Genomic DNA, 25309 nt, shown 5'->3' on the forward strand with positions numbered 1-25309 from the left:
TCCAGAGGAGCAGCCAATGCTCTTAACTGCTGAGCCATCTCTCCAGCCCCATCATTTCCCCCTCCCCCCATAGGGTTTCTCTGTGTAGCTCTGGCTATCCTGGGACTTGCTTTGTAGACCAGGCTGTTTGTTTTTGGTACAGGAACTCATGTAGCCCAAACTGACTTTGAAGTCAGCAATGTAGCTAAGGATGAATTTCAAAAATGTACCCTCCGCCTATTTCCCCAGCGCTGGGATTACAGGTGTGCACACCCAGCTGTGCTGCTGGTGCTGGGACTGAGAGCTTCAGGCATGTTAGCAAAGACTGCCAGCTGAACCACAGCCTAAGCCCAGCGTAGTTTGCTTGATCAGAAGATGTTTGCCTTCTCCTAAAGGCCGTGGGCTTTGAGGAAGGCTTGAGGGAAAGTTAGCTCTGATTCTACCCATCAGCAGCTGAGGTTTGTTAGCCTTGGGTTGCTCCCGTAATGCTTTGAGATAAGCCTCCAGTGCTGACTTTCCCTTCTGGGGACCCTGCAGGTTTTGGAAATGTGCATGAACCACTGCGGGGAGAAGTTCCACAATGAGGTGGCCAAGTTCCGCTTCCTGAATGAGTTGATCAAAGTATTGTCCCCAAAGGTAAGTGCCTGGGCTTGGTATGCTCACTGTGTTGCCCCTGTACCCCACCTTCAGTCTCTGTCACCCTGCAGATGAGAGGCAGGCTGGTTCTTCCATAGAACCTGCCTGTGTGTCGGGAGCAGAGGCTATTCGTGCTAAAGCTGTTTCCTAGACAACATCTGGAAGGGCAGTCAGGCACATAGCTGATCTCTGTCCCTCCAGAGTTAGCATTTCTGTTTTTCCTTGAAAATGGCATCACCTAGCCAGGCAGTGGTGGTGCATGCCTTTAATTCCAGCACTCAGGAGACAGGCAGGTGAATCTCTGTGAGTTCGAGGCTAGCCTGGTATACATCGTGAGTTCCAGGATAGTCAGGGCTACACAGAGAAACCCTGTCTTGAAAAACCAAAAACCAACCAAACAAGCAAAAACACAAACAGATAAAACCCCCAAAATGGCGTCACCCGTTTGTGAGCTGTGTGGCCTACAGGAGGTGAGAGACTATCATGAGGCCCAGGTCTCCTGGTAGAGATGACGGAGTGATAGCGGGTGTGACTGTTTGACTTGCTCTTGCCTTGTCCGCTGCTCCTCTATTCCTAGCCCTTGTATTAAGCTATGTCACTCATGTCATTAGCATATGAGCTCTTTCTTGTATGGCACCTGTAGACGGAGTTTCCTTTGGGCCACCAGCTCACAAATAACAACATGGAGACTTATTAATTATGAAGCGTGGCCTTACCTGAGGCTTGTTCCTAACTAGTTCTTTTTTTTTTTTTTAATATATTTCTTTATTTATTTATTATGTATACAATTGTCTGTATGTATGTCTGCAGGCCAGAAGAGGGCACCAGACCTCATTACAGATGGTTGTGAGCCATCATGTGGTTGCTGGGAATTGAACTCATGACCTTTGGTAGAGCAGGCAATGCTCTTAACCACTGAGCCATCTCTCCAGCCCCTAACTAGTTCTTATAACTTAAATTAACCCATATCTTTTTAGTCTACGCTTTTTTATGTGGCTGGGTTACCTTTACTCTGTACTGCCTATCCTGCTTCTTCCGTTTCTGACTGGCAGCTCTGTCTTTCTTTTTCCCAGAGATCTCTCTGTCCAGAAATACCCCTATCTCTCCTGCCTACCTGTTGGTCATTCAGCTTCTTGCTACATCAGTCACAACAATACACCTTCACGGTGTACAAGTATCTCACAACGGGAACCAGCCACAGTTCTCTCACACCTACTGTGCATCCTACAGTTTAGTTGAGTTCTGACCCTGTCTGGTCTTTTGTTTTGTTTTGAGACAGGGTCTCCCCTATCTCTGGCTGTTCTTGACCAGGCTGGCCTCAAACTCAAAGTGCTGTGATTAAGGCATAAGCCTCCACTCCTGGCCTCTGTCTGGTTTTAGACACTCCCCACATCCTTCATATAAATAAAGGGCTGAGTCCTACCTACACCACCTGTCTCAAGAGCCAATCACAAGCTTCGGGTGTCTTCGAGGTACTAAACATTGCACTATGTCAGTTGGCAGTTTTCAGGACTCCTTCTTTCCAGGTTCCAAAATTCATTAGAACCCCCATAGAACATAGGAAAGCACTGTATAATATAAATGAGAATAACCCGTGGGGGGAGCTTGATGTGGGAAAAAGCCTGTATACTTTGTTTCTGAGGTTTTTATTGTTGTGAGGGTTGTTGTTGTTGCTATTATTATTATTGTTTTTTGTTTTTTGAGACAGGGTCTCTTTGTAACTTTGGAGCCCACCCTGGAACTAGCTCTTATAGACCAGGCTGGCCTCGAACTCACAGAGATCCTCTTGCTTCTGCCTCCCGAGTGCTGGGATTAAAGGCACCACCACCACCCGGCCTTTTTTTTTTTTTTTGGTTTTTCGAGACAGGGTTTCTCTGTAGCTTTGGTGCCTGTCCCGGAACTAGCTCTTATAGACCAGGCCTGGCCTATTTTTTTAAGACAGGATTTTCCCATATACCTCAGGCTGGCTTCAAATTTGTGATAATTCTCCCAGCTGTTGGAGAGCAATGTGCTCAGATCCATGATGAGCTTTGGTATTAATGGTGGGGACTGGATTGTCTTGAATCCAGAAGAGGCTTTGGGGTCTGGTGCCAGGGAGCTTGTCCTCCGAGTGTGTCTCCTTTCCAATCCAGCTCACATCTGTACTTGCAAGTATCTCTTTGGGGGAAATGCTGGCCAGTTAACCCAAGTCCCTTCCAGTTCTCTAACGCTCCTATTTACTTCAGTATCTAGGGGCCTGGGCCACAGAGAAGGTTAAAGGAAGAGTTATTGAAATCCTCTTCAGCTGGACGGTCTGGTTTCCAGAAGACATCAAGATCCGAGATGCCTATCAGATGCTGAAGAAGCAAGGTTTGACCTCAGCGTTCATGTCACCTATCTTCACCGTAGTGCTTTGTTTCTGGGTACAGGGGGTCTCCACAGCCTCGGCTGGTCTAAAGCTCACTGTGTGTGAGGGAGACCTTACTCCTCCTCCTCTTGCCTTCTGCCATGTGCTGCCACTATGCCTGTTTTGTTTGTTTTTCAAGACAGGGTTTCTCTCTTTAATGGCTCTAGCTGTTCTGGAACTAGCTCTGTAGACCAGGCTGGCCTCAAATTCACAGAGATCCGCCTGCCTCTGCCTCCTGAGTGCTGGGGTTAAAGGCGTGCATCCCCACTGCCCGACTTCTTTTGCTATTTATTTATTTATTTATTTATTTATTTATTTATTTATTTATTTATTATGTATACAATATTCTGTCTGTGTGTATGCCTGCAGGCCAGAAGAGGGCACCAGACCCCACTACAGATGGTTGTGAGCCACCATGTGGTTGCTGGGAATTGAACTCAGGACCTTTGGAAGAGCAGGCAATGCTCTTAACCTCTGAGCCATCTCTCCAGCCCCCTTCTTTTGCTTTTTTATACAGTACTGGGGATTAAATCCAGGGTTTCATGCATAGGAGGCCAGCACTGTGCTACCTAAGATTCCCTTTATTGCTCAGGTTGAAGCTGGCAGCGTGGCTCAGCAGGTAAAGGTTCTTGCGATTTCTGGAGCACACATGGCCCAGGAGAGAACCGATTCTCCCAAGTTGTTTTCTGACTTTCTCTTTTGCACTCTCCTCTCAATAAATAAATTAAAAAATAAATGTAAAAAGATCACGTGTACATAGCTCAGGCTGGCCTTCAACTCCTGATTCTCCTGCCTCAGCTTCCCAGGACTGGGATGATGCATGGTAGCCAGGCTGTGTTTACTTGTCTGCCTCCCATTGCTCCTCCTCAGCACCATCTTTCCTTAGATTTTGGGTTAAATGGTTGTTGGCTGTTGTTGGCCTATGATCCCAACTTGTAGCTTTAAGAACAGTTGTTAAATTGCAAGTTGTCGAGTATCTTGGGATTGCTGTTGTTATGGGAATTATATCTTTGCATGCTCTGTCTGGTTCTTGGATTTCTTTCATGTCAGGCTCTCTGGAAGAAGGCTGAGCTCATCACTTACTCTTTTCCCCTGCTGCATGTGCTCAGCCTTTTGGGAGCTGCGTCAGAGGTCTTGCAGTCATCTCTGAGTCCTGGGGAGTCATGGAACTGCATATTACCAAATAGTCCATGCCTTAGGACTGATTTTGTGCAGTTCTTGAATTCCTGAGGTGATATAAAACCTTAATCAGGCCCTGTGTATATGCTGTGTGTTGTGGTTTTGTTTCTATCTGAAGAAGTGTTTTATTTTAGCTGGGTATTTTTATTTAGGTGGTACTTGCATAAGCTAGTCAAGCTCCCTACCAGTAAGCTATGTCTGGGAGTTTGTTGAGGGCTGGTAATGTTTAGTGAAATTGTTACTGGGGAAGCAGGGTCCCTTTAACGAGTTCTTAGTCTTGTAGATAAAATAGACTCAAAAGGAAACCAAAGACATTTTAATGGAATTTGAGAGAAAAAGACGAACAGGTTGTGAGCAAGCTATGAATCTCGGCATCTGCAGCGGGGAGGAGGGACATGAAGAAAGGAAGACAGAAAGCTGTGTATTCTGAGTTATAAAGTGAGGAAGCAGCAGACAGGCCCTGCAGCCGTGGAGAAGGGGTGAGGGCCTTAGGATGATGTCTGAAAGGTGGCCTACTGGGTAATTGCTTGTGTACAAGCATGAGGATGTGAGTTTGAATCCTCGGTGCCCAGGTACAAAATGGGTATGACTTGTGCACAGTCCCGCGGAGGGGAGAGATAGGAGAATTGCTGGCTGCCAGAGTACTCAATTTTGTACAGACCCTATCTGAAGAGAACAAGGGCCAATTGTGATGGCACACTCTCATAGGATTTGCTGAAGGAGGTAGAGACAGGAGAATCAAAAGGTCAAGGCCACAATATGCTACACATTTTCAAAAGGGCTGGAGAGATGGCTCAGTGGTTAAGAGCATTGGCTGCTCTTTGGAGGACCCTGGTTCAATTCCCAGCACCTACACGGCAGCTCATAACTGTTTGTAACTCCAGTTCTAGAGGATCCAATGCCCTCACATAGACATACATGCGTGCAGAACAGCGGTGCACATAAAGTAAAAATAGATCTTTAAAAAATTTTAAAAACAGCGAGAATATGCTGAAACACAATTGATCACAATACATAATATCTCTCTTTGATTTTTGAGAGTGTACACAAAGGCTTTTAAAGTTAAAACTCAGGCAGGGCAGTGGCCGCACATGCCTTTAATCCTAGCACTCAAGAGGCAGAGGTAGGCAGATCTCTTGAGACGTCAAGGTCAGCCTGGTCTACAGAGTGAGTTCCAGGCCAGCCAGGGCTACACAGAGAAACCTTGTTTTGAAAAACAAAACAAAACAAAAAGTTAGAATTCATGGCTGTGAAGATAGCTTAGTGGATAAAGAACTTGCTGTGCAAGTCTAAGGACCAGAGTTCAAATCTCCAAAACTCACATAGAAGTCGGATAGGCATGGTGACTACCTGTAAACCCAGCACTCAAGACAAAGTGACAGGAATTCCTAGACAAGCAGTCTAGCTAGACTAGCCGTGTTGAGTGAGCTGACATCAGCTTCATGCTTCTGCACAATGCACACAAACGTGCCCACACACACGTGAACATTCACACACACTACGCAAACACAAAATAGTTAAAAATCAAACAAGTTAGAACTTAGGAAAGTATGCAAGCTTAGCAGTGAGGATCTGCATGGAGGATGATTCTCTGGGGTATGTCAGGACAAAGCTCATGAAGAGAATTGCGTTCTTCCCATTGTTTTTTTGTTTTGTTTTTTTTTTTTTTTGTTGTTTTGTTTTTCGAGACAGGGTTTCTCTGTGGCTTTGGAGCCTGTCCTGGAACTAGCTCTTGTAGACCAGGCTGGTCTCGAACTCACAGAGATCCGCCTGCCTCTGCCTCCCGAGTGCTGGGATTAAAGGCGTGCGCCACCACCGCCCGGCCGAGCTAGCTGGCTGGCTAGCTGGCTTGGCCAGACGGCTGGCCGTCGAGCGAGGCCGAGACGCTTCCCATTGTTTTAACTTGCCATCAGGTGTATCATGTTTCTTGAGATTATAACTTTGAGAGGTAGTTTCCTCTCCAGGTGATGACAGTTACTATTTGGATTAATTTTTTTAATTTATTTTTATTTTATGTGCATTGGTGTTTTGTCATGGGTGTCAGGTTCCCTGGAACTGGAGTTACAGACAGTTGTGAGCTGCCATGTGGGTGCTAGGAACTCAACCTGGGTCCTCTGGGAGAGCAGCCATTGCTCTTAACCAGTGAGCCATCCTAGTCCAGGATTAACGCTTAAAGGAGGGAACAATAGATTGTCTTTGTGACCTAACAATGTTTTGGACAGTTTCAAATGTCAAAACTCCACCAGGGCCCTTAGTGCGACTCAGATTCTGTTCTTTTGACCAAAAATTTATGTGATGGATTAAAAGAATTAAAGGAAAGCAGATATATAAAATAGCCTTGTTTACCCGGGAGGAGATAGCTTCCTTTTTAACAAACTCCAGCAAAGCCTTGTTATCTCTACCTCCCTCGCTTTCACCCGGCATTTCACATTCTAAGGAGGGCCACAGTGGCGGTTTGGTTTGGTTGTTTTTCCTCCAAATTAAGGTGTTGGGCTGGTGAGATAGGGAAGTGCACTTGTTGCCAAGGTTGATGGCCTGAGTTCAACTCCTGGAACCCATATGGTGGAAAGAGAGAACTGAGCCCCACAAATTGTCTTCTGGTCTCTACATGTGTGCTGTGGATTGCATGTATCCCTGCCATAATGAAGGTTATTTAGGAGAAAAAGAAAAGCCTGGGTAGTGGTGGCGCACGCCTTTCATCCCAACACTGGAGAGGCAGAAGCAGGTGGATCTCTGCATGTGGGGGCAGCCTGGTCTACAGATGAGTTCCAGGACAGCCAGAGAAACCATGTCTCAGAAACAAAACAAAACAAAAAAATCACAACAGTGTCACCAGGAAAATTGGGGATGGACCAAAGTTATTGATGGGCAGGGCCCATCTTCAGGGAGCTGCAGTGCTGCTCATGCCTAACCTGCTGCTTAATAGGGTGTGGAGTTGTTAGGAATCAGGGACTTGTAGTTCTGTACCCCAATGTCAGCATCTTAACTCATGAATTTCACATTTTAGGAATAATAAAGCAAGATCCTAAACTACCGATGGATAAAATCTTACCCCCACCTTCTCCCTGGCCAAAGAGCTCCATCTTTGATGCCGATGAGGAAAAGTCAAAGGTAAAATTCCCTCCCTGACCGTCCTGAGAGTGTGTCGGGCAGAATAATGGCTTCCGTGTCCAGACATGAGGTAGCAGGAAGTTTGGCTAGTCCTATGGGCGGGCCACATAATAAATGTCACGCTATGCGCCATCCTTCATCTGTATAACGACGATTCCTGTTGGGGTGGGAGAGTCTGAGGCTGATGGCTCTGTTTCAGTAATGTGTGGAATTGGGGGTGGGGAGGAGTAGCAGATAGGAAAGGGGTACATGTTGGCATGGATCCTTTTTGGTTCCCATAAGCCTGACCCAACCCGTCGTCCATTCCCTGGAAACTTCTAGGTTTGGTAGTCCTCATACATCAGATGGAAGGCAGGTAATTAATGCAATGATGGTTTAAAAGAAAATGGCCCCACAGAGAGTGGCACTATTAGGAAGTGTGGCCTTGTTGGAGGAAACGTGTCACTGTCGGAGGGCTCTGAGGTCTCATATATGCCCAGTGAGATGGACTGCTTCCTATGTCTGAGATGTAGAGCTCTCAGCTACCTCTCCAGCACTGTGTCTGCTTGAGTGCCGCCAGGTCCCACTGTGATGATAATGGACTAAACCTCTGAAGATGTAAGCCGGCCCCAATTAAGTGTTTTCCTGATAAGAGTTGCCATGGTTACAGTGTGTCTTCACAGCAGTAGAAACCCAAACTAAGACAAGAACTAGAGAGGCTCTAGGACTCAGGGGAGTCCTTTGCATGAGCATAGCACTCGTCTTAGTTAAGTTTTCTTTAAATGTTATTATTTTATGTGTATGAATGTGTTGCCTGCATGTATGTCTGTGCACGATGTGTATGCTTGGTGCCCACAAGGCACAGAAGACTGGGACTGGAATTACAGATGATTTCTAGCTACCATGTGGCTGCTCAGAATCCAAACTGAATCCTCTGCAAGGATTCAGTGCTCTTAACTGCTGAGACAACTCTCCAGCTCGACATTGGTCTGTCCCTGCCTTTTGGTTAGCAGGGTTTGGAGGCTGCATACATGTGTTCCCTCTCAGCTATACCTTTCATAGTGTTTTGGGACAGGGTCTCATTCTGTAGCTCTGGCTGTTCTGGAACTTACTATGTAGACCAGAATGGCCTTGAACTCACAGAGATCTGCCTGTCTTTCTTCCCTGCTGCTGGGATTAAAGATGTGTGCCACTAAGCCTGGGTGTTACTTTTTATTTTATGTCTAAATGCTTTAACCACTGAGCCATCTCTCCAGCTCCCTTAATCCACTCTTTTTTTAAAAAAATTGGAAATAGGATCTCTGTAGTCTAAACTGTCTTTGAATTCTTGATCTCCACTAGTCCTAGCTTTTTTTTTCTTTTCTTGAGACAAGGTCTCATATAGCTGGGGCTGACCTTAGGCTCTCGATCCTGTGCCATGCCTTGTATTCTGAGTTGCTGGTTACAAGTGTGCTGCTCTGCCCAGTTTCCTTTTTTTGGCTCCTGAGTGCTGTTCTGGTCGGTGTTGACTGAGTGGGCAGGGTGGACTGCATTCATCTGTGGTTCCTCCCCTGCTGGTGCCTCGTGTTGCAGAGTGTGGGAGGAGCTAGGGAGAGATGGCAGTACAGCTACCAAAAGAGATGGAACCTTCTTCTTGTAGGCGGACATGTTAGTTACGCTTCTCGTTGCTGTGACTAAGTACCCAGCAGAAACACCTTAAGGAAGAGGGTGGCTTTTGGCTCATGGTTTGGAGGTGCAGTCCGTTCCAGAGGGGATGGCATAGCAGCAGGCGCGTGAGGCAGCTGGTCACGTTGTGTGTGCACTCAGGAAACAAAGAGAGATAAACGCTGGTTCCCATATGGAATTCTCCTTTTTCCCTTTGCATTCTGTCTGGGACTCTAGCCCTTGGCCTGGTACTAGCTACACCCAGGTGGGGTCTCCTCCCCTTCTTGGTTAAACTTCTCAGCTAACATCATCAAAGACTCACCCAAGGCATGTTTCCTAGGTGGCTTCCAATACAGTAAAGCTGGCAGAGAGTAGCCATCTGTGGGATAGTTTTATGTCAACTTTATACACACTAAAGTCATCTGAGGTGGAGGAAGAAAATGCCTCCATAAGATTGGGCTGTATGTGAACTTATAGAGCATTTTCTTAATTGGTGGTTGATGGGAGAGGGTCCAGCCCATTGTTGGTGGTGCCATCCCTGGACTGGTGGTCCTGAGTCCTATTAAAAAAAAAAAGCATTGAACAAGCCAGTAAGCTGCATCCTCCATGGCTTCTGCGTCAGCTCCTGCCTCCAGGTCCTTACCCTGCTTAAGTTCCTGTCCTGACTGCCTTTGATGATGAATTGTGATGTTGAAGCATAAGCTGAGTAAACCCTTTGCTCCCCATGTTTCTTCGGCCATGGTGTCTCATCACAGCAATAGGAACCCTAACTAGGACACCATCACCCTGTCCAGCTTACACTGAGTGACTCTGGGTGCCAGTTGTCCTGCTCAGCGTGGAATTAAGTGGGAAACAAGACTTTGGTGGAAGTCTATCCCAGCTTCAGGCGTGTGACCTCAGTACTCCGAACATTTATTTGTTTATATTTTTTCTTATGCTGCTGGGCTATGGAACCCAGGACTGTGTGTATGCTAGACAAGTGCTGTATAACTAAGGTGCACTCCTAGCCCCACTCTGGTCTTTTGAGTTGATAATTCTCTGTTCTGAAGCCTTCTTGTACTCCAAACAATCTCAACGTCCCTGGCTTCTATCCACTGTGTGCAAGTAATACTGTCTTTCACTTGTGGCATTTGAAGATGTCTTCCTCCTCTTCCTTCCCTTCCCCCATTCCCACAAGCCAGGGCTTTACTGTTTGCCTGTTGTTCTATAAGTAGAACGATACTGTCGACTCCCTTAGTTTGGTTTTAACTTTTTAGTTTTAGCATACAAAGTGATGGGTAGTCTTTTTCACGGATGCACCACAATGTGTGCATGCCATTGACCAATGACTATTTGGGTGATATCAGACCATGATGATTACAAATATTATCCCCAGATGTCCTCTAGGGGATATAGTCCTCCCATCCTCCACACAGTGAGAAACCCAGTAGTCTTTCTCGACAGTCCCAGTACCCACATTCCAGTGTCACTGTATGGCTTGGTAGGATAATGTATACTGTGTGTGGGCCATAGTCCTGCTAATTCTTCTGTTGCTGTGCTCCCGCTTGGCCGGGGAGAATCGCAGCTTCACCTGCTCCTGTTTGCTCTTCAGCTTCTGACAAGACTTCTCAAGAGCAACCACCCTGAGGATCTTCAGGCTGCAAACCGGCTGATCAAGAACTTGGTCAAGGAGGTAAGCATGTTTGCAGTTGGCTCTGTAGAGGACTGAGCTGATGGGTCATGTCTATGAATGTGTGTAAGGATGTGAGGAAAAGCTGGCTTGGAGAAGAGATGTTCTCCTCGTTCTGAATGGGACCAGCAGGATGGTGACTAGCGACGTGACCCCTTGCCAAGTTTCCCAGCTTCTTTTGTCCATGCACAAAGCATTTGGGAATTTCTGTCCTTGTGACAAATGTTGGTGTTGACGGAGTTAGTTTCAGCAGTCTTTTCTCCAGAATTGAGAATTCATGGACCATTGGACAGAACCCGGTCCCCAGACTGGGTGTCATCTGCAGGAATTCTATGCAGCAGCTCCCACTCACTTAGTGTCCATGACTTCCTGAAGTCCTAGCATGCAGTGCCTTTCCCTTTCTGGTGTTTAGGAGTTACCCAGGTGACTTCTTCCTTCTGTCCTTTTCGTTTCCCTCAAAGGAACAAGAAAAATCTGAGAAGGTTTCCAAGCGAATTAGCGCGGTGGAGGAAGTGCGGAGCCACGTGAAGGTGCTGCGGGAGATGCTGAGCATGTACCGTAGGCCAGGCCAGGCCCTGCCTGACCAGGAGGCCCTGCAGGTAGTCACTAGCTGTGACCTAAGGCTGCGGCTGTTGTTATAAGCACAATGGATTCATTCCTATGTCTGCTGTCATGGTCAAGAGAGTGAAATCTCCTCTGTCCTTTGTCATCCCTCTCCTCCATTCCTCCCTTTCCCCATTCCCACTGGCCACTGATTTATTGTTTATCTTTTATTCTGTAAGTCGAATGGCACTGTCTACCCCCTTAGTTTTAACTAATGTTTTAGTTTAGCGAACAGAGTGCCAGGTAGTCTTTAGCGTGCATGCACCACAGTACGTATGTGTGCCATCACTTGATGTTTGGGTGTTTGCAGACCATAATGATTACAAATTAACCTGCTATGTAAACAGTGTACATAATCCTACATGAACCTACATTTTTCCTGAGGTGTCTAGGTGTGGGATTGCCAAGTAAATGATCAGTTAGTGAACTTTTTACAAAGCTGTCAGAGTATATTCCTAAGTGTTTGCACTGTATTACAGTTCTTACAGCAGTAGATAGCTCCAGTTCCCCCTTATCTTGTTTCCTCTCAAAGCAATATTTCTTTTTGATAACACCCTTGAGATAATTAACACATCGTAATGGTAATTATTACCAGTATCTGATTTTAGATCACTCATCTCCCCTACTGAAAATCCTGTGTTTGTTGTATTAAGCAAGTTTTAGTATCTGTCTGTCTGTCTGTCAGTCTATCTGTCTATCTGCCTGCCTGCCTGTCTGTCTGTCTAATTTTTGGAACAGGCTTTCTCTATATAATTTTGGAGCCTGTCCTGGAACTCACTTTTTAGTCCAGTCTGGTCTCGAACTCACAGAGATCCACCTGCCTTCCTCCCAAGTGCTGAGATTGAAGGTGTGTGCCAACAGTGTCCAGTACAAATTCAGAGATTTTTTTCTTCTAAGGATTTATTGTGGGTGCCTGTCATGTGCATGGGTGCCTGTCATGTGTGTGGGTGCCCATGGAGGCCCGGAGAGGGTGTTGAATTCCTTGGCCCTGCAGTTACAGACAGTTTGTGAGCTGCCTGACGTGGGTTTAAAGTAGCTGCACTGGTGTACAGCCTCCTCAGCAACTTGCAAGGATTCTAGGTCTGTACATGATGCCAGCATTCGCTGTCACCCATCTTCTTTGGTGGCTGCTCTCCATCTCCTTGAGACTTTGTTTCTGTGTTTCACATTCTTTCATGTGCTCTCCACGTGTGTTGCTTTTATAGAGTGTCTGCTCAAATCTTTGCCCGTTCCCTAACTGGCTTGTCTTAAATTACAAAGATGGTTATTTGTTTTGTTTTTGAGATAGACCGGCTGGCCTGGAACTTAGTGTATAAACCAGGCTGGCCTCATGCTCACCTCCCCCTACCTCCTGCGTATTGGTATTAAGGTGCAAGCCGCCACACTTGGGCTTAGAACAGTGGTTCTCAGCCTTTCTATTGCTGTGACCCTTTAATATAGTTCTTCATGCTATGGTGACCTCCAACCATAACATTGTTTTCGTTGCTACTTCATAATTATAATTTTGCTACTGTTACAGATTGTAAACATCTGATATTCATGATGGTCTTAGAAGACCCCTGAGAAAAGGTCATTCGACCCCCCCTGAAGGGTCGTGACCCATAGGTGGAGAAACCCTGCCTTAATGATTTTTTTGAGTATGTCCAGACCCAAGTTCCTTCTCAGACTATTCCCTTCAATCTAGGCTGTCCTTCCCCTGGCTTGATAAACTTCTTTTGAGGGACAGGATTCGTGTGCTTGTGGACGTGTGTTTTTGTGTGTGCACGTACACATGTGTTCATGTTTGTGGGGCTCAGGGGTCAGCCTTCGGTGTCAGTCCTCAGTTGCCATCTGCCTTGATTTTTGAGACAGGGTGACCTGGAGCTGAGCAGGTACTCCAGGTTGACTAGCCAGTGCTCTAGAGGTCCTCCTGCCTCCACCTCCCCTAGACTGAGAGAGACAAGGGCCACCACACCTGCCTTTTTTACATGGGTTCTGGGGACCAATCTCAGGTCTTTTTTTTTTTTTTTCTTTTTTCCTTTTCAATCTATTATGTATACAGTATTCTCGGTATTCTGTTTGCATGTATGCCTGCAGGCCAGAAGCGGGCACCAGATCTCATTACAGATGGTTGTGAGCCACCATGTGGTTGCTGGGAATTGAACTCAGGACCTTCAGAAGGGCAGGCAGTGCACTTAACCACTATGCAATCTCTCCAGCCCCCCAATCTCAGGTCTTGTGAGACACTTTATTGCCTGGACTATCTTCCAGTTGTGAGGGATAAACATTTTGTGGGTTTTGTTGTTGTTTGGTTTGTTTGTTTGCTTTCTAGTGTCAGTGAAGTCTAGTGTGTCTCTTGTCCTGTAGATGACACCACCAGTTACCAGCTAGCTCTTAAGTCCAAGCCTAGGACAGAGACGCAGGTAGCAGGCAGAGAGACCAGGGCGGGGCCTGTGGAGAGAGGGAACTGAGAGAGAGGATGTGAAGCTGCTGGGCTGTCCAGAGCTCACTCCTTTCTCTAGTGAGAAGAAAATGGCTTTGGGGGACCCTGTGGAGAATATTAGGCAAGTGTTGTAAAGGGATTGCGCCATCAGAACCGTTGGAACGGGAAATTCTCTACAGCGTGTTGGTGACAAAGCAGGGAGGTTCTTCCGTTGCTAGAGCTGTTGCAGCTCAGCCAGGAAGACCTGAGAAGGAGCTGCCAGTGTGTGCCTGGGAACAGTGGGGTCTCTCTTGAGCAAGATTATTTTTTTCAATTTTCCTTTATTTGAAAAAGTTATATGTGTGGGGCCCCTTATATTTTCTTTTCCTTCCCTCCCCCCTCGTTTATTTATTACGGATTGGGGAGTCACATGCCATGATGCACCAGTGGAGGTCTAAGGGCTATTCCATGTGAGTTGGTTTTCTCCTTCAGCCACACAGGACGTTCTAGGGAGAAACAGGACTGTCAAGCTTGGCAATAAGCACCTTGACTCACTGAGCTCCTTCTCCAACCAGGGAAGCAAAGTCCCAGAAGAGGCATTTGATAGCTAGTCATTCTTTTTGTAGTTTGGGTTGGCCTTGCCCTCCTGATCCTCCTCTTCCACCTCCCTAATGCTGATACAGGCATGCATCACCACTCCCAACTAACCCAAATGTTCTCTCCCTCCCTCCCTCCCTCCCTCCCTCCCTCCCTCCCTCCCTCCCTCCCTCCCTCTCCCCCTCCCTCCCTCTCTCCCTCTCTCTCTACCCCACGTGGGGGATTGAACTGGAGTCAGGCGTGAGGAGCAACTGCTCTACTGAGCTACAGTCCCAGCTCTCTGATGCCTTCTGATGCTGTCTTGTTACCTCAGAACTGTAGTCACGAGTCTGACACGCCTAAGTAAGAGGCTTTCAGTCTGAGGCAGCCGAAGGAGACACAGGAGGACTTGCGGGGCCCTGGGTGTGAGGGTGTGAACGAGGCTCTGTTTCTCTAGGTTGTGTATGAAAGATGTGAGAAGCTGCGGCCGACCCTGTTCCGGCTAGCAAGTGACACCACCGATGACGACGATGCCCTGGGTAACAGCTCTGTTTTTTCTGGTGTAGCAAAATAGGTGTGGTTCTTCAGGCCGGGCTGCTGTGAGGCCAGAGCAAGACAGAGAGCTTTGAGTTTGGTGTGGGCTGGTGGCTCAGGTCTGACTTCAGAAGACTCTGGGCTTGAATAAGAAATGTGAAGATCAGAAACCCAGAAGAGAGTAGAAATCTACTAGAGACATTGTATAGCCCTTCCCCTAGATGACTAGGAAGCGGTGTCCTGCCTTTCTTTCTTCTTCTCTTTCTCCTTCTCCTCCCTTCTCCTCCTCTTTCTCTTCCTCTTTTTCCTTTTTCTCCTCCTCCTCCTCCTCCTCCTCCTCCTCCTCCTCCTCCTCCTCCTCCTCTCCCTTCTCCTCCTCCTCCCCCTTCTCCTCTTCCTTCTCCTCCTCCCCCTCCTCCCCCTTCTCCTCCTCCTCCTCCTTTTCCTCTTCTTTTCTCCTCCTCCTCCTCCTCTTCCTTCTTCCCCTCCTCCTCCTCCTCCTCGTCCTCCTCCTCTCCCTCCTCCTCCTCCTCTTACATCTTCTCCTCTTCCTTCTCCTCCTCCTCCCCCCTTCTCCTCCTCTTCCTCCTCCTCCTCCTCCCCCTTCTCCTCCTCCTCCTCTCTCTCCTCCTCTCCCTCCTCCTCTCCCTCCTCCTCCTCCTCTTACATCTTCTTCTCCTCTTCCTTCTTCCCCTCCTTCTCCTCTCCCTCCTCCTCCTCTTACATCTCCTCTTCCTTCTTCCCCTCCTCCTCCTCCTTCTATGAAACACAGGTCCTTGACTTGTAAGCTTCTCAGAATATGCTTTGCAGGTCATGTCCTCCTGAGCTGATGTTTTTCTGTTCCTGAGATTGCAATTGATCGATAATTCAGGAGCTTTGCTGAATTCAGATGTAATTGAGAGACTGAGAATATATTATAGCCAGGTGTGGTTATTTGTTATTAAGTAGGCTTCAGTTAGGATGCCAGATTTTCAGTGGAAATGCCCAATCTTTATTTGCAGACTGGTAACGTGTCCAGGCTACAAAGCTGATTCGTGTACCCATTCTCCACATAGTAACTGAGTCAGGTAGCAGGGAACTTCTTAAATCACGACACCCACATCAACCTGCCTAAACTTAAAAAAAAAAAAAAAAAAAACCAAAAAACAGTTCCTCATGGAAAGAACAGTGTTTGGAGTGTTAACTGCTGCCAGTGTGTGGATAGTGGGATACGACCAGGGTCAGGGGTCCTGGCTGAGTATTCAAGAAAAGACAAGAGATAGATGGTTGGCTGCTATACTGAGGAGTTCTGAATGTGTTCTTTCCTCAGCGGAGATTCTTCAAGCAAATGACCTTCTCACTCAGGGGGTTCTGCTGTACAAACAGGTGGTAGAGGGACGAGTCAATGCTGGGAAAGCTGCCGTGGGAGAAGTTTCTGTCCCCAGAGGTGCGTGCTGGGATCCTCCTGCCTTAGGGCAGTGTGCAAGTCACAAGAATGCAAGAGCTGCTTCTGTCCCCTCCTCTGTAGAGAAGGCTGTGTTGTGGCAGGTTTTAATCCCTTTCCAGTGCTCCTGAAGCCTGAGACCAAGGAAATGGTTAGCGGTTCAGTAGTAGGGGTTTGCCTTGCACTCACAAGGCCCAAGATTGCATCTCAGCACTGCCCCCCCCCCCAAGGTTTGTTTTTTAATGCTCTTCAGTCTCTGACCTATACCTTCTAAGTCGGGATTGCTTGGAGCTGGGCCTCAGTATCTTTGTGTACTGTAGATGAATTTGATCAGAAACCTGCCAAAGGTGTCTAAACTGAAGAAGTGGTCTAAGCTGCTGCCCTGGGTGGTGAGAGGGGCCAAGGAAAAAGAAAGACCCCGATGCCTGGAGGGCTGAGTCCTTTGGCCTCCTAACATGCAAATGCCTATGACAGGCTGCTTCCCAGCACCCAGCTGAGGCAGAAACTGGTGGGTAAGAGGCATGTTTTGCAGGAGGGCACCAGTAGGCTTTAAATGGAGACATTGTTTTCATGTTTGAGGTTTTTTTCTTTTTGTTTGTTTTCTTTTTTTTGAGACAGAGTTTCCTTGTGTATCCCTTGCTGTCCTCAGACTCACAGAGATCTACCTGTCTCTGCCTCCCCAGTGCGGGGATTAAAGGTGTGTGTCGCCATCACCCGACCTTGTTTGAGTCTTTCCACCCCATCTGTTTTAGTCTTTCCGAATCAAGAACCCTGTGGGAAGAACTGCCCCCTCATTGACCTAGAGGCGCCATCTCTGCTTCATCAGGACCTGGCAGCCTTAGGTAAGAGAGGACATTATACAGGCACAGAATGGCACTGAGTGGAGGGATGGGTGGGTTTGTTTCCTTCAAGCAGCATGGGCCTGCTCTGGGGGCGGAGGTAGCATGGAAAAGTCTCTTTGGGTAGGTGGATTGGCTTTGGGCAGGTCCCTTGTTTAGGTTTTCTAGATACCCTGGAAAGGGTGGGCGTACAATCCGACCTCATCACCCGTCAGGTATTGTTGCAGTGATGTATCTCAGTCTACTTCTTTCTCACAGGGCTCAGCGATATTCCCACTAGGACCAAGGTAGGAAAGCTGTTCCCCTTGTGGGGAGTTCTGGGAAGGGTCACCCTGGCCACAGTGCTGCCTGCAGGAGAGTGGTCACTACTGCACCATGCTTTGGGCTTCTCAGATCATCTTGTGGGGTTGGCTCCAGAGCCCTTCATCTGTACGGTTTGCTTTACCTCTCACCTCCCTGGCAGGGAATCTTTCCCTCTCCCACCCTAACTCTTTCCTTGTACTGGCTTCTGCTTCCTGAAGGTCTGTGCAGGAGTCTTCTCTGTTCAGCCATTTCTTTCTCCTCTTGCCCCCATAGAGATTTATTTTAGCCATTCTTGGTTTGACAGGTTGTCATTCCAAGTTGCTGTAAAGACAAGAAGCAGCCTGCTGCCATCACGCTCCTGGGGGGTGCCGTCGAGAGCCTTTCTGCGGAGAGGAATTTGATGGATCTCTTCTCGCCACAGCCATCTCCAGGACCACTGTGAGTGTTCAGGGCCAGTGGCTTCTGCCTGCAGCTCCCATGGCCCCCTCCTGCTGAAGGGCATGCATGCTCTGTGTACTGCAAGTGCAGGGTGCTGCAGCTCCCGCGGCCCCTCCTGCTGAAGGGCATGCTCTGTGTACTGCCAGTACAGGGTGCTGCAGCTCCCGCGGCCCCCTCCTGCTGAAGGGCATGCTCTGTGTACTGCCAGTGCAGGGTGCTGCTTCCCCTTTGCTGTCTTACCCCATGCTAGCTTGGACAGCTCTAGAAAGAGATTAAAGTCTGAAAGAAAGAAATCGATGACAGACATTTTTGTTTAATTTTAATTTGCACAGATGTGTGCGCAATGGGTGTGTAGGGACACGCATGCCGTGGTAAGCCTGCGGAGTCAGAGGATAGTTTTGTGAGGTTGTTCCTTCTTGCCTTTATGTGGGTTCCAGGGATTGAACCTAGCTCTCCAGGTTTTGCAGCCATCTTGCTGGCCTGTTTTTGTTTTGAGAGACAGTTTTAGGTCTAGGCTAGGATGACCTTGAGCTTCTGCACCTCTGCCTCCCAAGTACAATGCTTCCAGCCAGGTTCCATATGCCCTGTGACTGTCTGACTGATAATTTTGATGCCTATTTCTTTCCTGACTGCTATGTTTGAAGTTAAATGAAACTAGAGAAATAACAGTAGGTCCTAAATACCATTTCTTAAAAACGGCAGCAAGTTCTTTTTTCTTCTTTTCAAAGAGGATTTATTTTGGCTCCTGATTCCAATTCTTTCTTTGTTAGCTCCCCCACCTCCAGATAAGTCTCACTATAGTAGACTAGCCTGAAAATCATCCTGTGCTATGATAACAGGCACATAACATCATACATGCCTTTGCTTTTGATGTATATGTGATAATGCATTATTATAGCTTTTTTTTTTTAAGATTTATTTATTTATTATGTATGCAGTGTGTGTGCCTGCAGGCCAGAAGAGGGCACCAGATCTCATTACAGATGACTGTGAGCCACCATGTGGTTGCTAGGAATTGAACTCAGGATCTTTGGAAGAGCAGCCAGTGCTCTTAACCTCTGAATCATCTCTCCAGCCCTTATTGTAGCTTATTTTTATGAAACTGTGTTCCAGCATGACTTTTTTTTCCCCTCTCTTTTAAGGTTTATTTATATGTATTTCTTTGTATATGTATGCCACGTGCATTTGAGTGCCTTGGAGGGAGTTAGACCCTCTGAAGCTAGAGTTAAAAGTGGTCAGGTTCTCCTTAATGTAGTTACTGGGAACCAAATCTAGGCCCTTAGTGGTTGGTCCTAATTACTGACTCAACCCTTCAGCACTGCCCTCCCCATCCCCTGGGTCTCACTGTTTAACCCTGGTTGTCCCTGAATTTACCTAGCTCCCTACCCATGCTTTCCGAGTGCTGTAGTTAAAGGTGTGTGCTATCATGCCCAGTCTGTGTTTGTATTCTGGTTCCAAAAGAGGGGATCAAATCCCATGCTGGAATTATATAGGTGACTGTGAGCTGCTGGGAAAATCACATCCTCTGTAAGAGCAGCACTTTGAACTACTGAGCCATCTTTCCAGCCTCTTAAAAATTTTTTCTTTTGTTTGTTTTGTTTTTCGAGACAGGGTTTCTCTGTAGCTTTTGGAGCCTGTCCTGGAATTTGCTCTGTAGACCAGGCTGGCCTCGACCTCTGTAGATCCACCTGCCTCTACCTCCTGAGTGTTGGGATTAAGGGTGTGTGCCACCAGCACCCAGTGCATGCATGTTTTCTTGTTATTCAAGGGGAAATAAACAGAAGAAGAAAAGAAATGACAGATTCCTGAAGTTTTCTTCGAGTTTTATTCAAGGGGAAATAAACAGAAGAAGAAAAGAAATGACAGATTCCTTAAGTTTTCTTCGAGTTTTTGTTAGTCCTTGATTATTTTTCTTTCTTTGCAGGAATTATGTTCCACAAAAGAGCATCCCCAAGGAAGTACCTCCAGGTACCAAGGCCTCACCAGGTTGGTCCTGGGAGGCTGGGCCATTGGCTTCTTCCCCGGCCTCACAAAATACACCTCTGGCTCAAGTGTTTGTCCCTTTGGAGTCTGTGAAACCCAGTAAGTAGTTTGTGTTGCTGCTTTCTCTGCTGGATCCCAACAACTATGACAAACCACTCCACACTGATAGGCATCGTCCTTAAACTGGGAAATTGAGTCTGAAGCTGGGGGAGAGAGAGGTGAAGAGAGCATTTCAGTCTTTGGAGCGGACATTTTTCTTAGTCTTCTCTGTCTGGGATGTCAGCTATGAAGGGATTGGCAGGTGGGGTTAATGAGGAGGTTGAAGTCTGTTAGGACGTGATGCTTGTTCATCTGGAGCTCAGGAGGGAAGGGTTTAGTATGACTAAAGTGCCGGGAAAGGTGGGAATGGAAAGGAAGAATTTGGCTAAGGACGCTACTTCTCTGTGGATGCTTAGTCAGAAAAGTGGGTCTTGCCTGTTACAGGGGAAAGGAAGCCAGAGGCTCTGTCAGCTAAGGCTGCACACTGTGGCCTGCATGGTGGTATGGACAGCAGAAACCAGACCCGACCAGGGCTCTGATCTTCTACAGCCCAGAGTCCTGTGTGGTAGCAAGGTGTGGGGAGGTTGGCGTGCAGGGGGCCCCGGCTGCCAGGTGGAGTTCTTTAACTGGACTTGGCGATAGCAGGCACTCTTTGTGCTTTTGTTTTATTAAGTTTTCATTGGAACGGTATTGCATGTCCAGTGTTAACTTCTTAGTTGTGATAATTGTGTAAGTAAGGTATTAACGGGTAATGAATTTATGAGAATCATTTGGTTTGCTGTTGTAACTTCATAAATCTAAAATAATTACAACACAAAGTTTAAAAATGGGTGTAGTAAAGCAAGAGTAACATACTTAGTGTACAGAAGCATAGAAAAATTAAATCAGAAAGGTAACGTTCAGCATGGCCAGAGGCAGGCATTCTATTGAAGTCTCTGTGTGTGTGGTACTGGGTATCAAACCCAAGATCCTGCACTTCCTAAGTAAGCACTCTACTATTGAATTGTATCCCCCCCTTTCTTCTCTCCATCCTTTCCTTTTTATTTTGTGATAGTCTCATATATTCCATTTTGGCATAGAACTAACTACATAACCAAAAGTGGTCTTAACCTTTGAATCTTCCTATGGGATTACAGGTGTAGGCCACTGTACCCAGTTTTCAGGGTTTTGGGGATTCAACCTAACACCTCCTGCATGCTGGCCAGGAACCTACGGAGATTCATCTCTAGCCCTCTTTTTCCTGTTTTGTTTTGAGACAGAGTCTCACTATGTAGTTCTGGAAGTCTGGAATTTACTATGTAAAGCTAGTTGTCTTTGAACTCGAAGAACTCACCTGTCTCTGTCTGCCTTCTTAGAGAATCTTCACAGTGCTGGGATTGTGTGTGCCACCACATCCAGCCTGTTGTGTGTGTGTGTGTGTGGCGGGGGGTGTTAATGCAGGGTCTCGCTGTGTAGCTCTGGTTGTTCTAGAACTCACAGAGATCTACCTGCCTTTGTCTCCTGAGTGCTGGGATTAAAGGTGGTGTCCACCACAGCTGACTGTATTTACTGAGTGTTTTGGTTTGTTTTGAATTTCAGTCTTTGTGACACTCCATGCTCTCTCTAGTGTTCCTACATACATGATTTTAGTTGTGATCGAGTTTAATGGAAAAAGAAAAGATTCCTTTTTGAAGCTGGGTGTGGTGATGAGGGTGGGCAGGTGGTAAGAGACCATTTTGATTAGAGGAGTCTGTGAGGCTTTGGGATACAGGTGGTGAGGTGAAGAGATGGGAGGCAGCAGGTGTCAAGCACGAATGCTGACCCCTGGGGGATCCCTGTCTACCAGGCCGCTTGCCGCCCATCATCGTGTATGACCGCAATGGCTTCAGAATCCTGCTGCACTTCTCCCAGACTGGGGCCCCTGGCCATCCAGATGTGCGGGTGCTGCTGTTGACCATGATGAGCACTGCCACCCAGCCTGTCTGGGACATCATGTTTCAGGTGGCTGTCCCAAAGGTGAGTCATCTGCTGCTGTCCAGCTTCGACCTTTTCACTAGTGACTCATTTCTGGACACTCGCTGAGACATTGTTAGTTAGGTATAAGGGAGATACTCTTCATATAAAATGGGGATTTTAATGGCCTTCGTAGCTGGGTATTCCTGTATATTTGACTTCAGATAAGGTTCTATCCAGGTAAATTTTTAGGTTAATTCCTTAAGAATACTACCAGGTGATGGTGGCATGCACCTTTAATCCTAGCACTCTGGAGGCAGAGGCAAGTGGGTCTCTGAGTTCAAGGCCAGCTTGGTCTATAAAGCAACCAGGACTACAACAGAGAAATCCTGTCTTAAAAACAACAAACAAAACAACAAAATTTTCTTTCTGCGTTTTTTTTTTTTTGTTGTTGTTGTTTCTTTTGTTTTTTTTAAGACAGGGTCTCCCTGTGTAGCTAGTCTGGAACTCATTATATAGACCAGGCTGACCCCGATTCACAAAGATCTTCCTGCCTCTGTCTCCCAACTGCTAGTATTAAAGGTGTGTACCACCATGACCTGATGTGTGTGTGTGTGTGTGTGTGGTTTTTTTTTTTTTTTTTTGGTTTTTCGAGACAGGGTTTCTCTGTGGTTTTGGAGCCTGTCCTGGAACTAGCTCTTGTAGACCAGGCTGGTCTCGAACTCACAGAGATCCACCTGCCTCTGCCTCCCGAGTGCTGGGATTAAAGGCGTGCGCCACCACCGCCCGGCTTTGTGTTTTGTTTTTTGATACAGGGTCACACTGTGTAGGTCAAGCTAGCCTAGAACTTGCTTTTAGCCAAGCTTGGCCTTAAACTCAGCTTCTTCCTGACTCTGCAGCCTGAGCGCTGGTTGTATAGGGATGTGCCACTCAGATAAAGAGAGCTGGTCCTATTTACTCTTTGGGTTGTTCTGGACTTTATAAAGCATGAACATGGCCACCACCGCCCGGCTCGTCTGACCCTCTTTAGGCTACAAAGCAAACAAGATAGAAATAGATGATGTGTGTGCTCTCATTCGTACGGTAGCCTGTAACGGCCATGTGAGGGCCTGTCACTCTTTACACACTGGCAAGGCAAGGCTCAGAACTAAGTGTTGTACCCAAGGACGTAGAGCTGGTAAGAGGCAGATTGAGAACCCAGCCCAAGATTTTCTCTAGTGTTTTATGCTTTGTCTGGGATGCCAACTGTTGACCACACACCTTCAAACACATTCCTGTGGGCAGAAGGAAAGGTACTTTTGGATCCTCTTTCCCCTCATAAGAAATGTCTGTGTAGGACCACAAGGGTGTCTTGAGGTGCTCCTTTTGAGATCAAGTTGCTCTTGGCCTGAGTGCCCTTCCTGAAGCTGTGGCTGTCTGGATTAACATGTTGACTCTTCCACCCGTAGTCAATGCGAGTGAAGCTGCAGCCGGCATCCAGTTCCAGGCTCCCTGCGTTCAGTCCCTTGATGCCTCCAGCCGTGATATCTCAGATGCTGCTGCTTGACAACCCACACAAAGTATGTTCCAGGGAAACAGGGCCCTGAATAGTACATTGAGGCTTTTCTGTCAAGTGTCAGTGGTTCCAAGTTGGGTTTAGGGGTGGAACCAGCCCTTACTGGGACCTCCTTTGCTTTGGGGTTTGTTAGAAGATCTGTAAAGGGCTGTCACAGCTGTGAACCAAGGGGTAAACATGTGAACTCATACCTAGACTCCTCTGAAGGAAGCATCCTGTCTTCCTGTGGGTCTCTGGATTTCCCTTTGGGCCTGCAGAAGTAGGCAGGGCTTCCAGGATACATGCCTGGCTCCCCGTGAGTTTGCAGCTCCAAAGAGACTAAGCCAGGGTAGCCAGGCCATCCGTTACTTGAAGACTTCATTTGGGGGAGTTATGTAAATAAACTAAGCATGTGGTGGTGCACACCTGTAATCCCAGCACTCCAGAGGCAGAGGCAAGCCTGATCTACACAGCAAGTTCCAGGCCAGCCAAGGCTACACAGTGAGACCCTGTCTCAAAAATAAATAAATAAGGGGTGGTGGTGGCGCACGCCTTTAATCCCAGCACTTGGGAGGCAGAGGCAGATGGATCTCTGTGAGTTCGAGACCAGCCTGGTCTACAGAGCTAGTTCCAGGACAGGCTCCAAAGCCACAGAGAAACCCTGTCTCGAAAAACCAAAAAAAAAAAAAAGAGTTAAAATAAATAAATAAAAAAGCTGTAAGCTGTGCCTTGGAGACTCCTAGGTTGGGTGGAGGCTTTTACTGTGGGCTTGAATCTCTAACGTCTTAGCCTCTCTTCTGTCCCAGGAACCCATCCGGTTGCGGTATAAGCTGACTTTCAACCAGGGTGGGCAGCCGTTCAGCGAAGTCGGAGAAGTGAAAGACTTTCCAGACCTGGCTGTCTTGAGCGCGGCCTAACTTCTCCCTCGAGATGCTTCAGTCAAGCTTAGGCCAGCATTCCTTTCGCCGTCTGGTCAGGACTCATTGTGAAGTAGTGCAGAGTGCCAAGCATTCTTTCCTGATGTCAGGCCTTGATTGCCAATCTCTGTAGATCATGTGTGTGCATGTGTGCGTGTGTGTTATTGGGGTGCCGGGGGTGGAGGGAGAGCTGGGCTTGGGATTTGGGCAGTGTGGGGGATGCTGACGACTTCTGAGATCATCTCTGCTGCACTCATACCTGCTTCTGCATGTTGGTTGACACTGTTGTCCCTGCCTCGGGTTGGAGTTTTATAAGCCAAAGTTTTTTCCATGTATTGTTATCTTTTCATTCATCCACTTTGTGCCTTGTCAGCCTTTGAAAGTCTTAGTTGCTCCCAGGCTGCTATTCTCAGGGACCTTAGAAAGGGACCTGGTTGGTCTTGTGACGGAGTGTGTCTTCTGGGGCACACTCTTCCAAGAATGGCCTTGTCTTCATTATCATTAGGGGATGCTGCTTGCAGATGTTCAGTAAAACCCAAATGGAATGCTTATTGCACTGGTTCCAGGCAAGGGGCTGCCATGAGACCAGGAGACCACACTCGGTGGGCCAATCATGTCCTTCACTACAGTGCCTTAGATTCTCCCTTAGATGGACCCTCTGAGGCCTTGCTTGGGCTTTGGGTTCTGTGGGCTGGGCAGCCTGTCTGGGCCCTTACTCAGGACCCATGATGTCATCCTCACTCTTTCTGTTCATAAACATCTCAAAGCTCTTTCATTGTGACCCTGTGTTTCTTGTTGTAAATCACAGCTAGCTGGCCAGTCCCTTGACCCTCACAATCCAAGGTGGGGAACTGTGATGCAGGTAGAGAGCCATGTGATGACTCCATACAAAGCATCATTGAATAAATACTGTGTACAAATTTGCCTGGTGTTGAGTCCATTGGGGTACATTTCAAAGTGATAGGTTGGAAGGCAACTGCCTTCTGTTGACACGCGAGGACATGACGAAGAACAGCATTCTGACAAGCTGAGGTGCTGGAGCAGAGGGTTGGTAACTCAAGCTAACAGTCCACCAATACTTTGAGAGTACCTACTGTGTGCTGGGTTCTTTGGCATGCACGCTTCAGCAAGTTCTGCTTGGCTGGATCTGTATGAAGAGGAACCCTGAACTCTACTGAAATGGCTGGTGAGGGCCAGTCTTGTG

General features: G+C 47.3%; 1 protein-coding gene across 1 annotated transcript in view; it reads left to right on the plus strand.

Annotated features, from left to right (window-relative positions):
- Positions 1–25016, plus strand: part of Gga2 (golgi associated, gamma adaptin ear containing, ARF binding protein 2) — a 38940-nt gene extending 13924 nt beyond the window's left edge. Inside the window, exons 4-17 of the mRNA XM_057779593.1 lie at positions 517–615; positions 2841–2964; positions 7188–7291; positions 10506–10586; positions 11045–11182; positions 14621–14702; positions 16007–16123; positions 16873–16962; positions 17218–17246; positions 17567–17700; positions 19625–19782; positions 21548–21717; positions 23103–23213; positions 23995–25016. Of these exons, the coding sequence (XP_057635576.1) occupies positions 517–615; positions 2841–2964; positions 7188–7291; positions 10506–10586; positions 11045–11182; positions 14621–14702; positions 16007–16123; positions 16873–16962; positions 17218–17246; positions 17567–17700; positions 19625–19782; positions 21548–21717; positions 23103–23213; positions 23995–24105 (1548 nt within the window). The 3' untranslated portion in view covers positions 24106–25016. The remainder of the gene's footprint in view (positions 1–516; positions 616–2840; positions 2965–7187; positions 7292–10505; positions 10587–11044; positions 11183–14620; positions 14703–16006; positions 16124–16872; positions 16963–17217; positions 17247–17566; positions 17701–19624; positions 19783–21547; positions 21718–23102; positions 23214–23994) is intronic.
- The last annotated feature ends 293 nt before the right edge of the window (positions 25017–25309 follow it).

The sequence above is a fragment of the Chionomys nivalis genome, chromosome 8 (genome assembly GCF_950005125.1).
Source record: "Chionomys nivalis chromosome 8, mChiNiv1.1, whole genome shotgun sequence".
In the NCBI taxonomy this organism is placed as follows: domain Eukaryota; kingdom Metazoa; phylum Chordata; class Mammalia; order Rodentia; family Cricetidae; genus Chionomys; species Chionomys nivalis.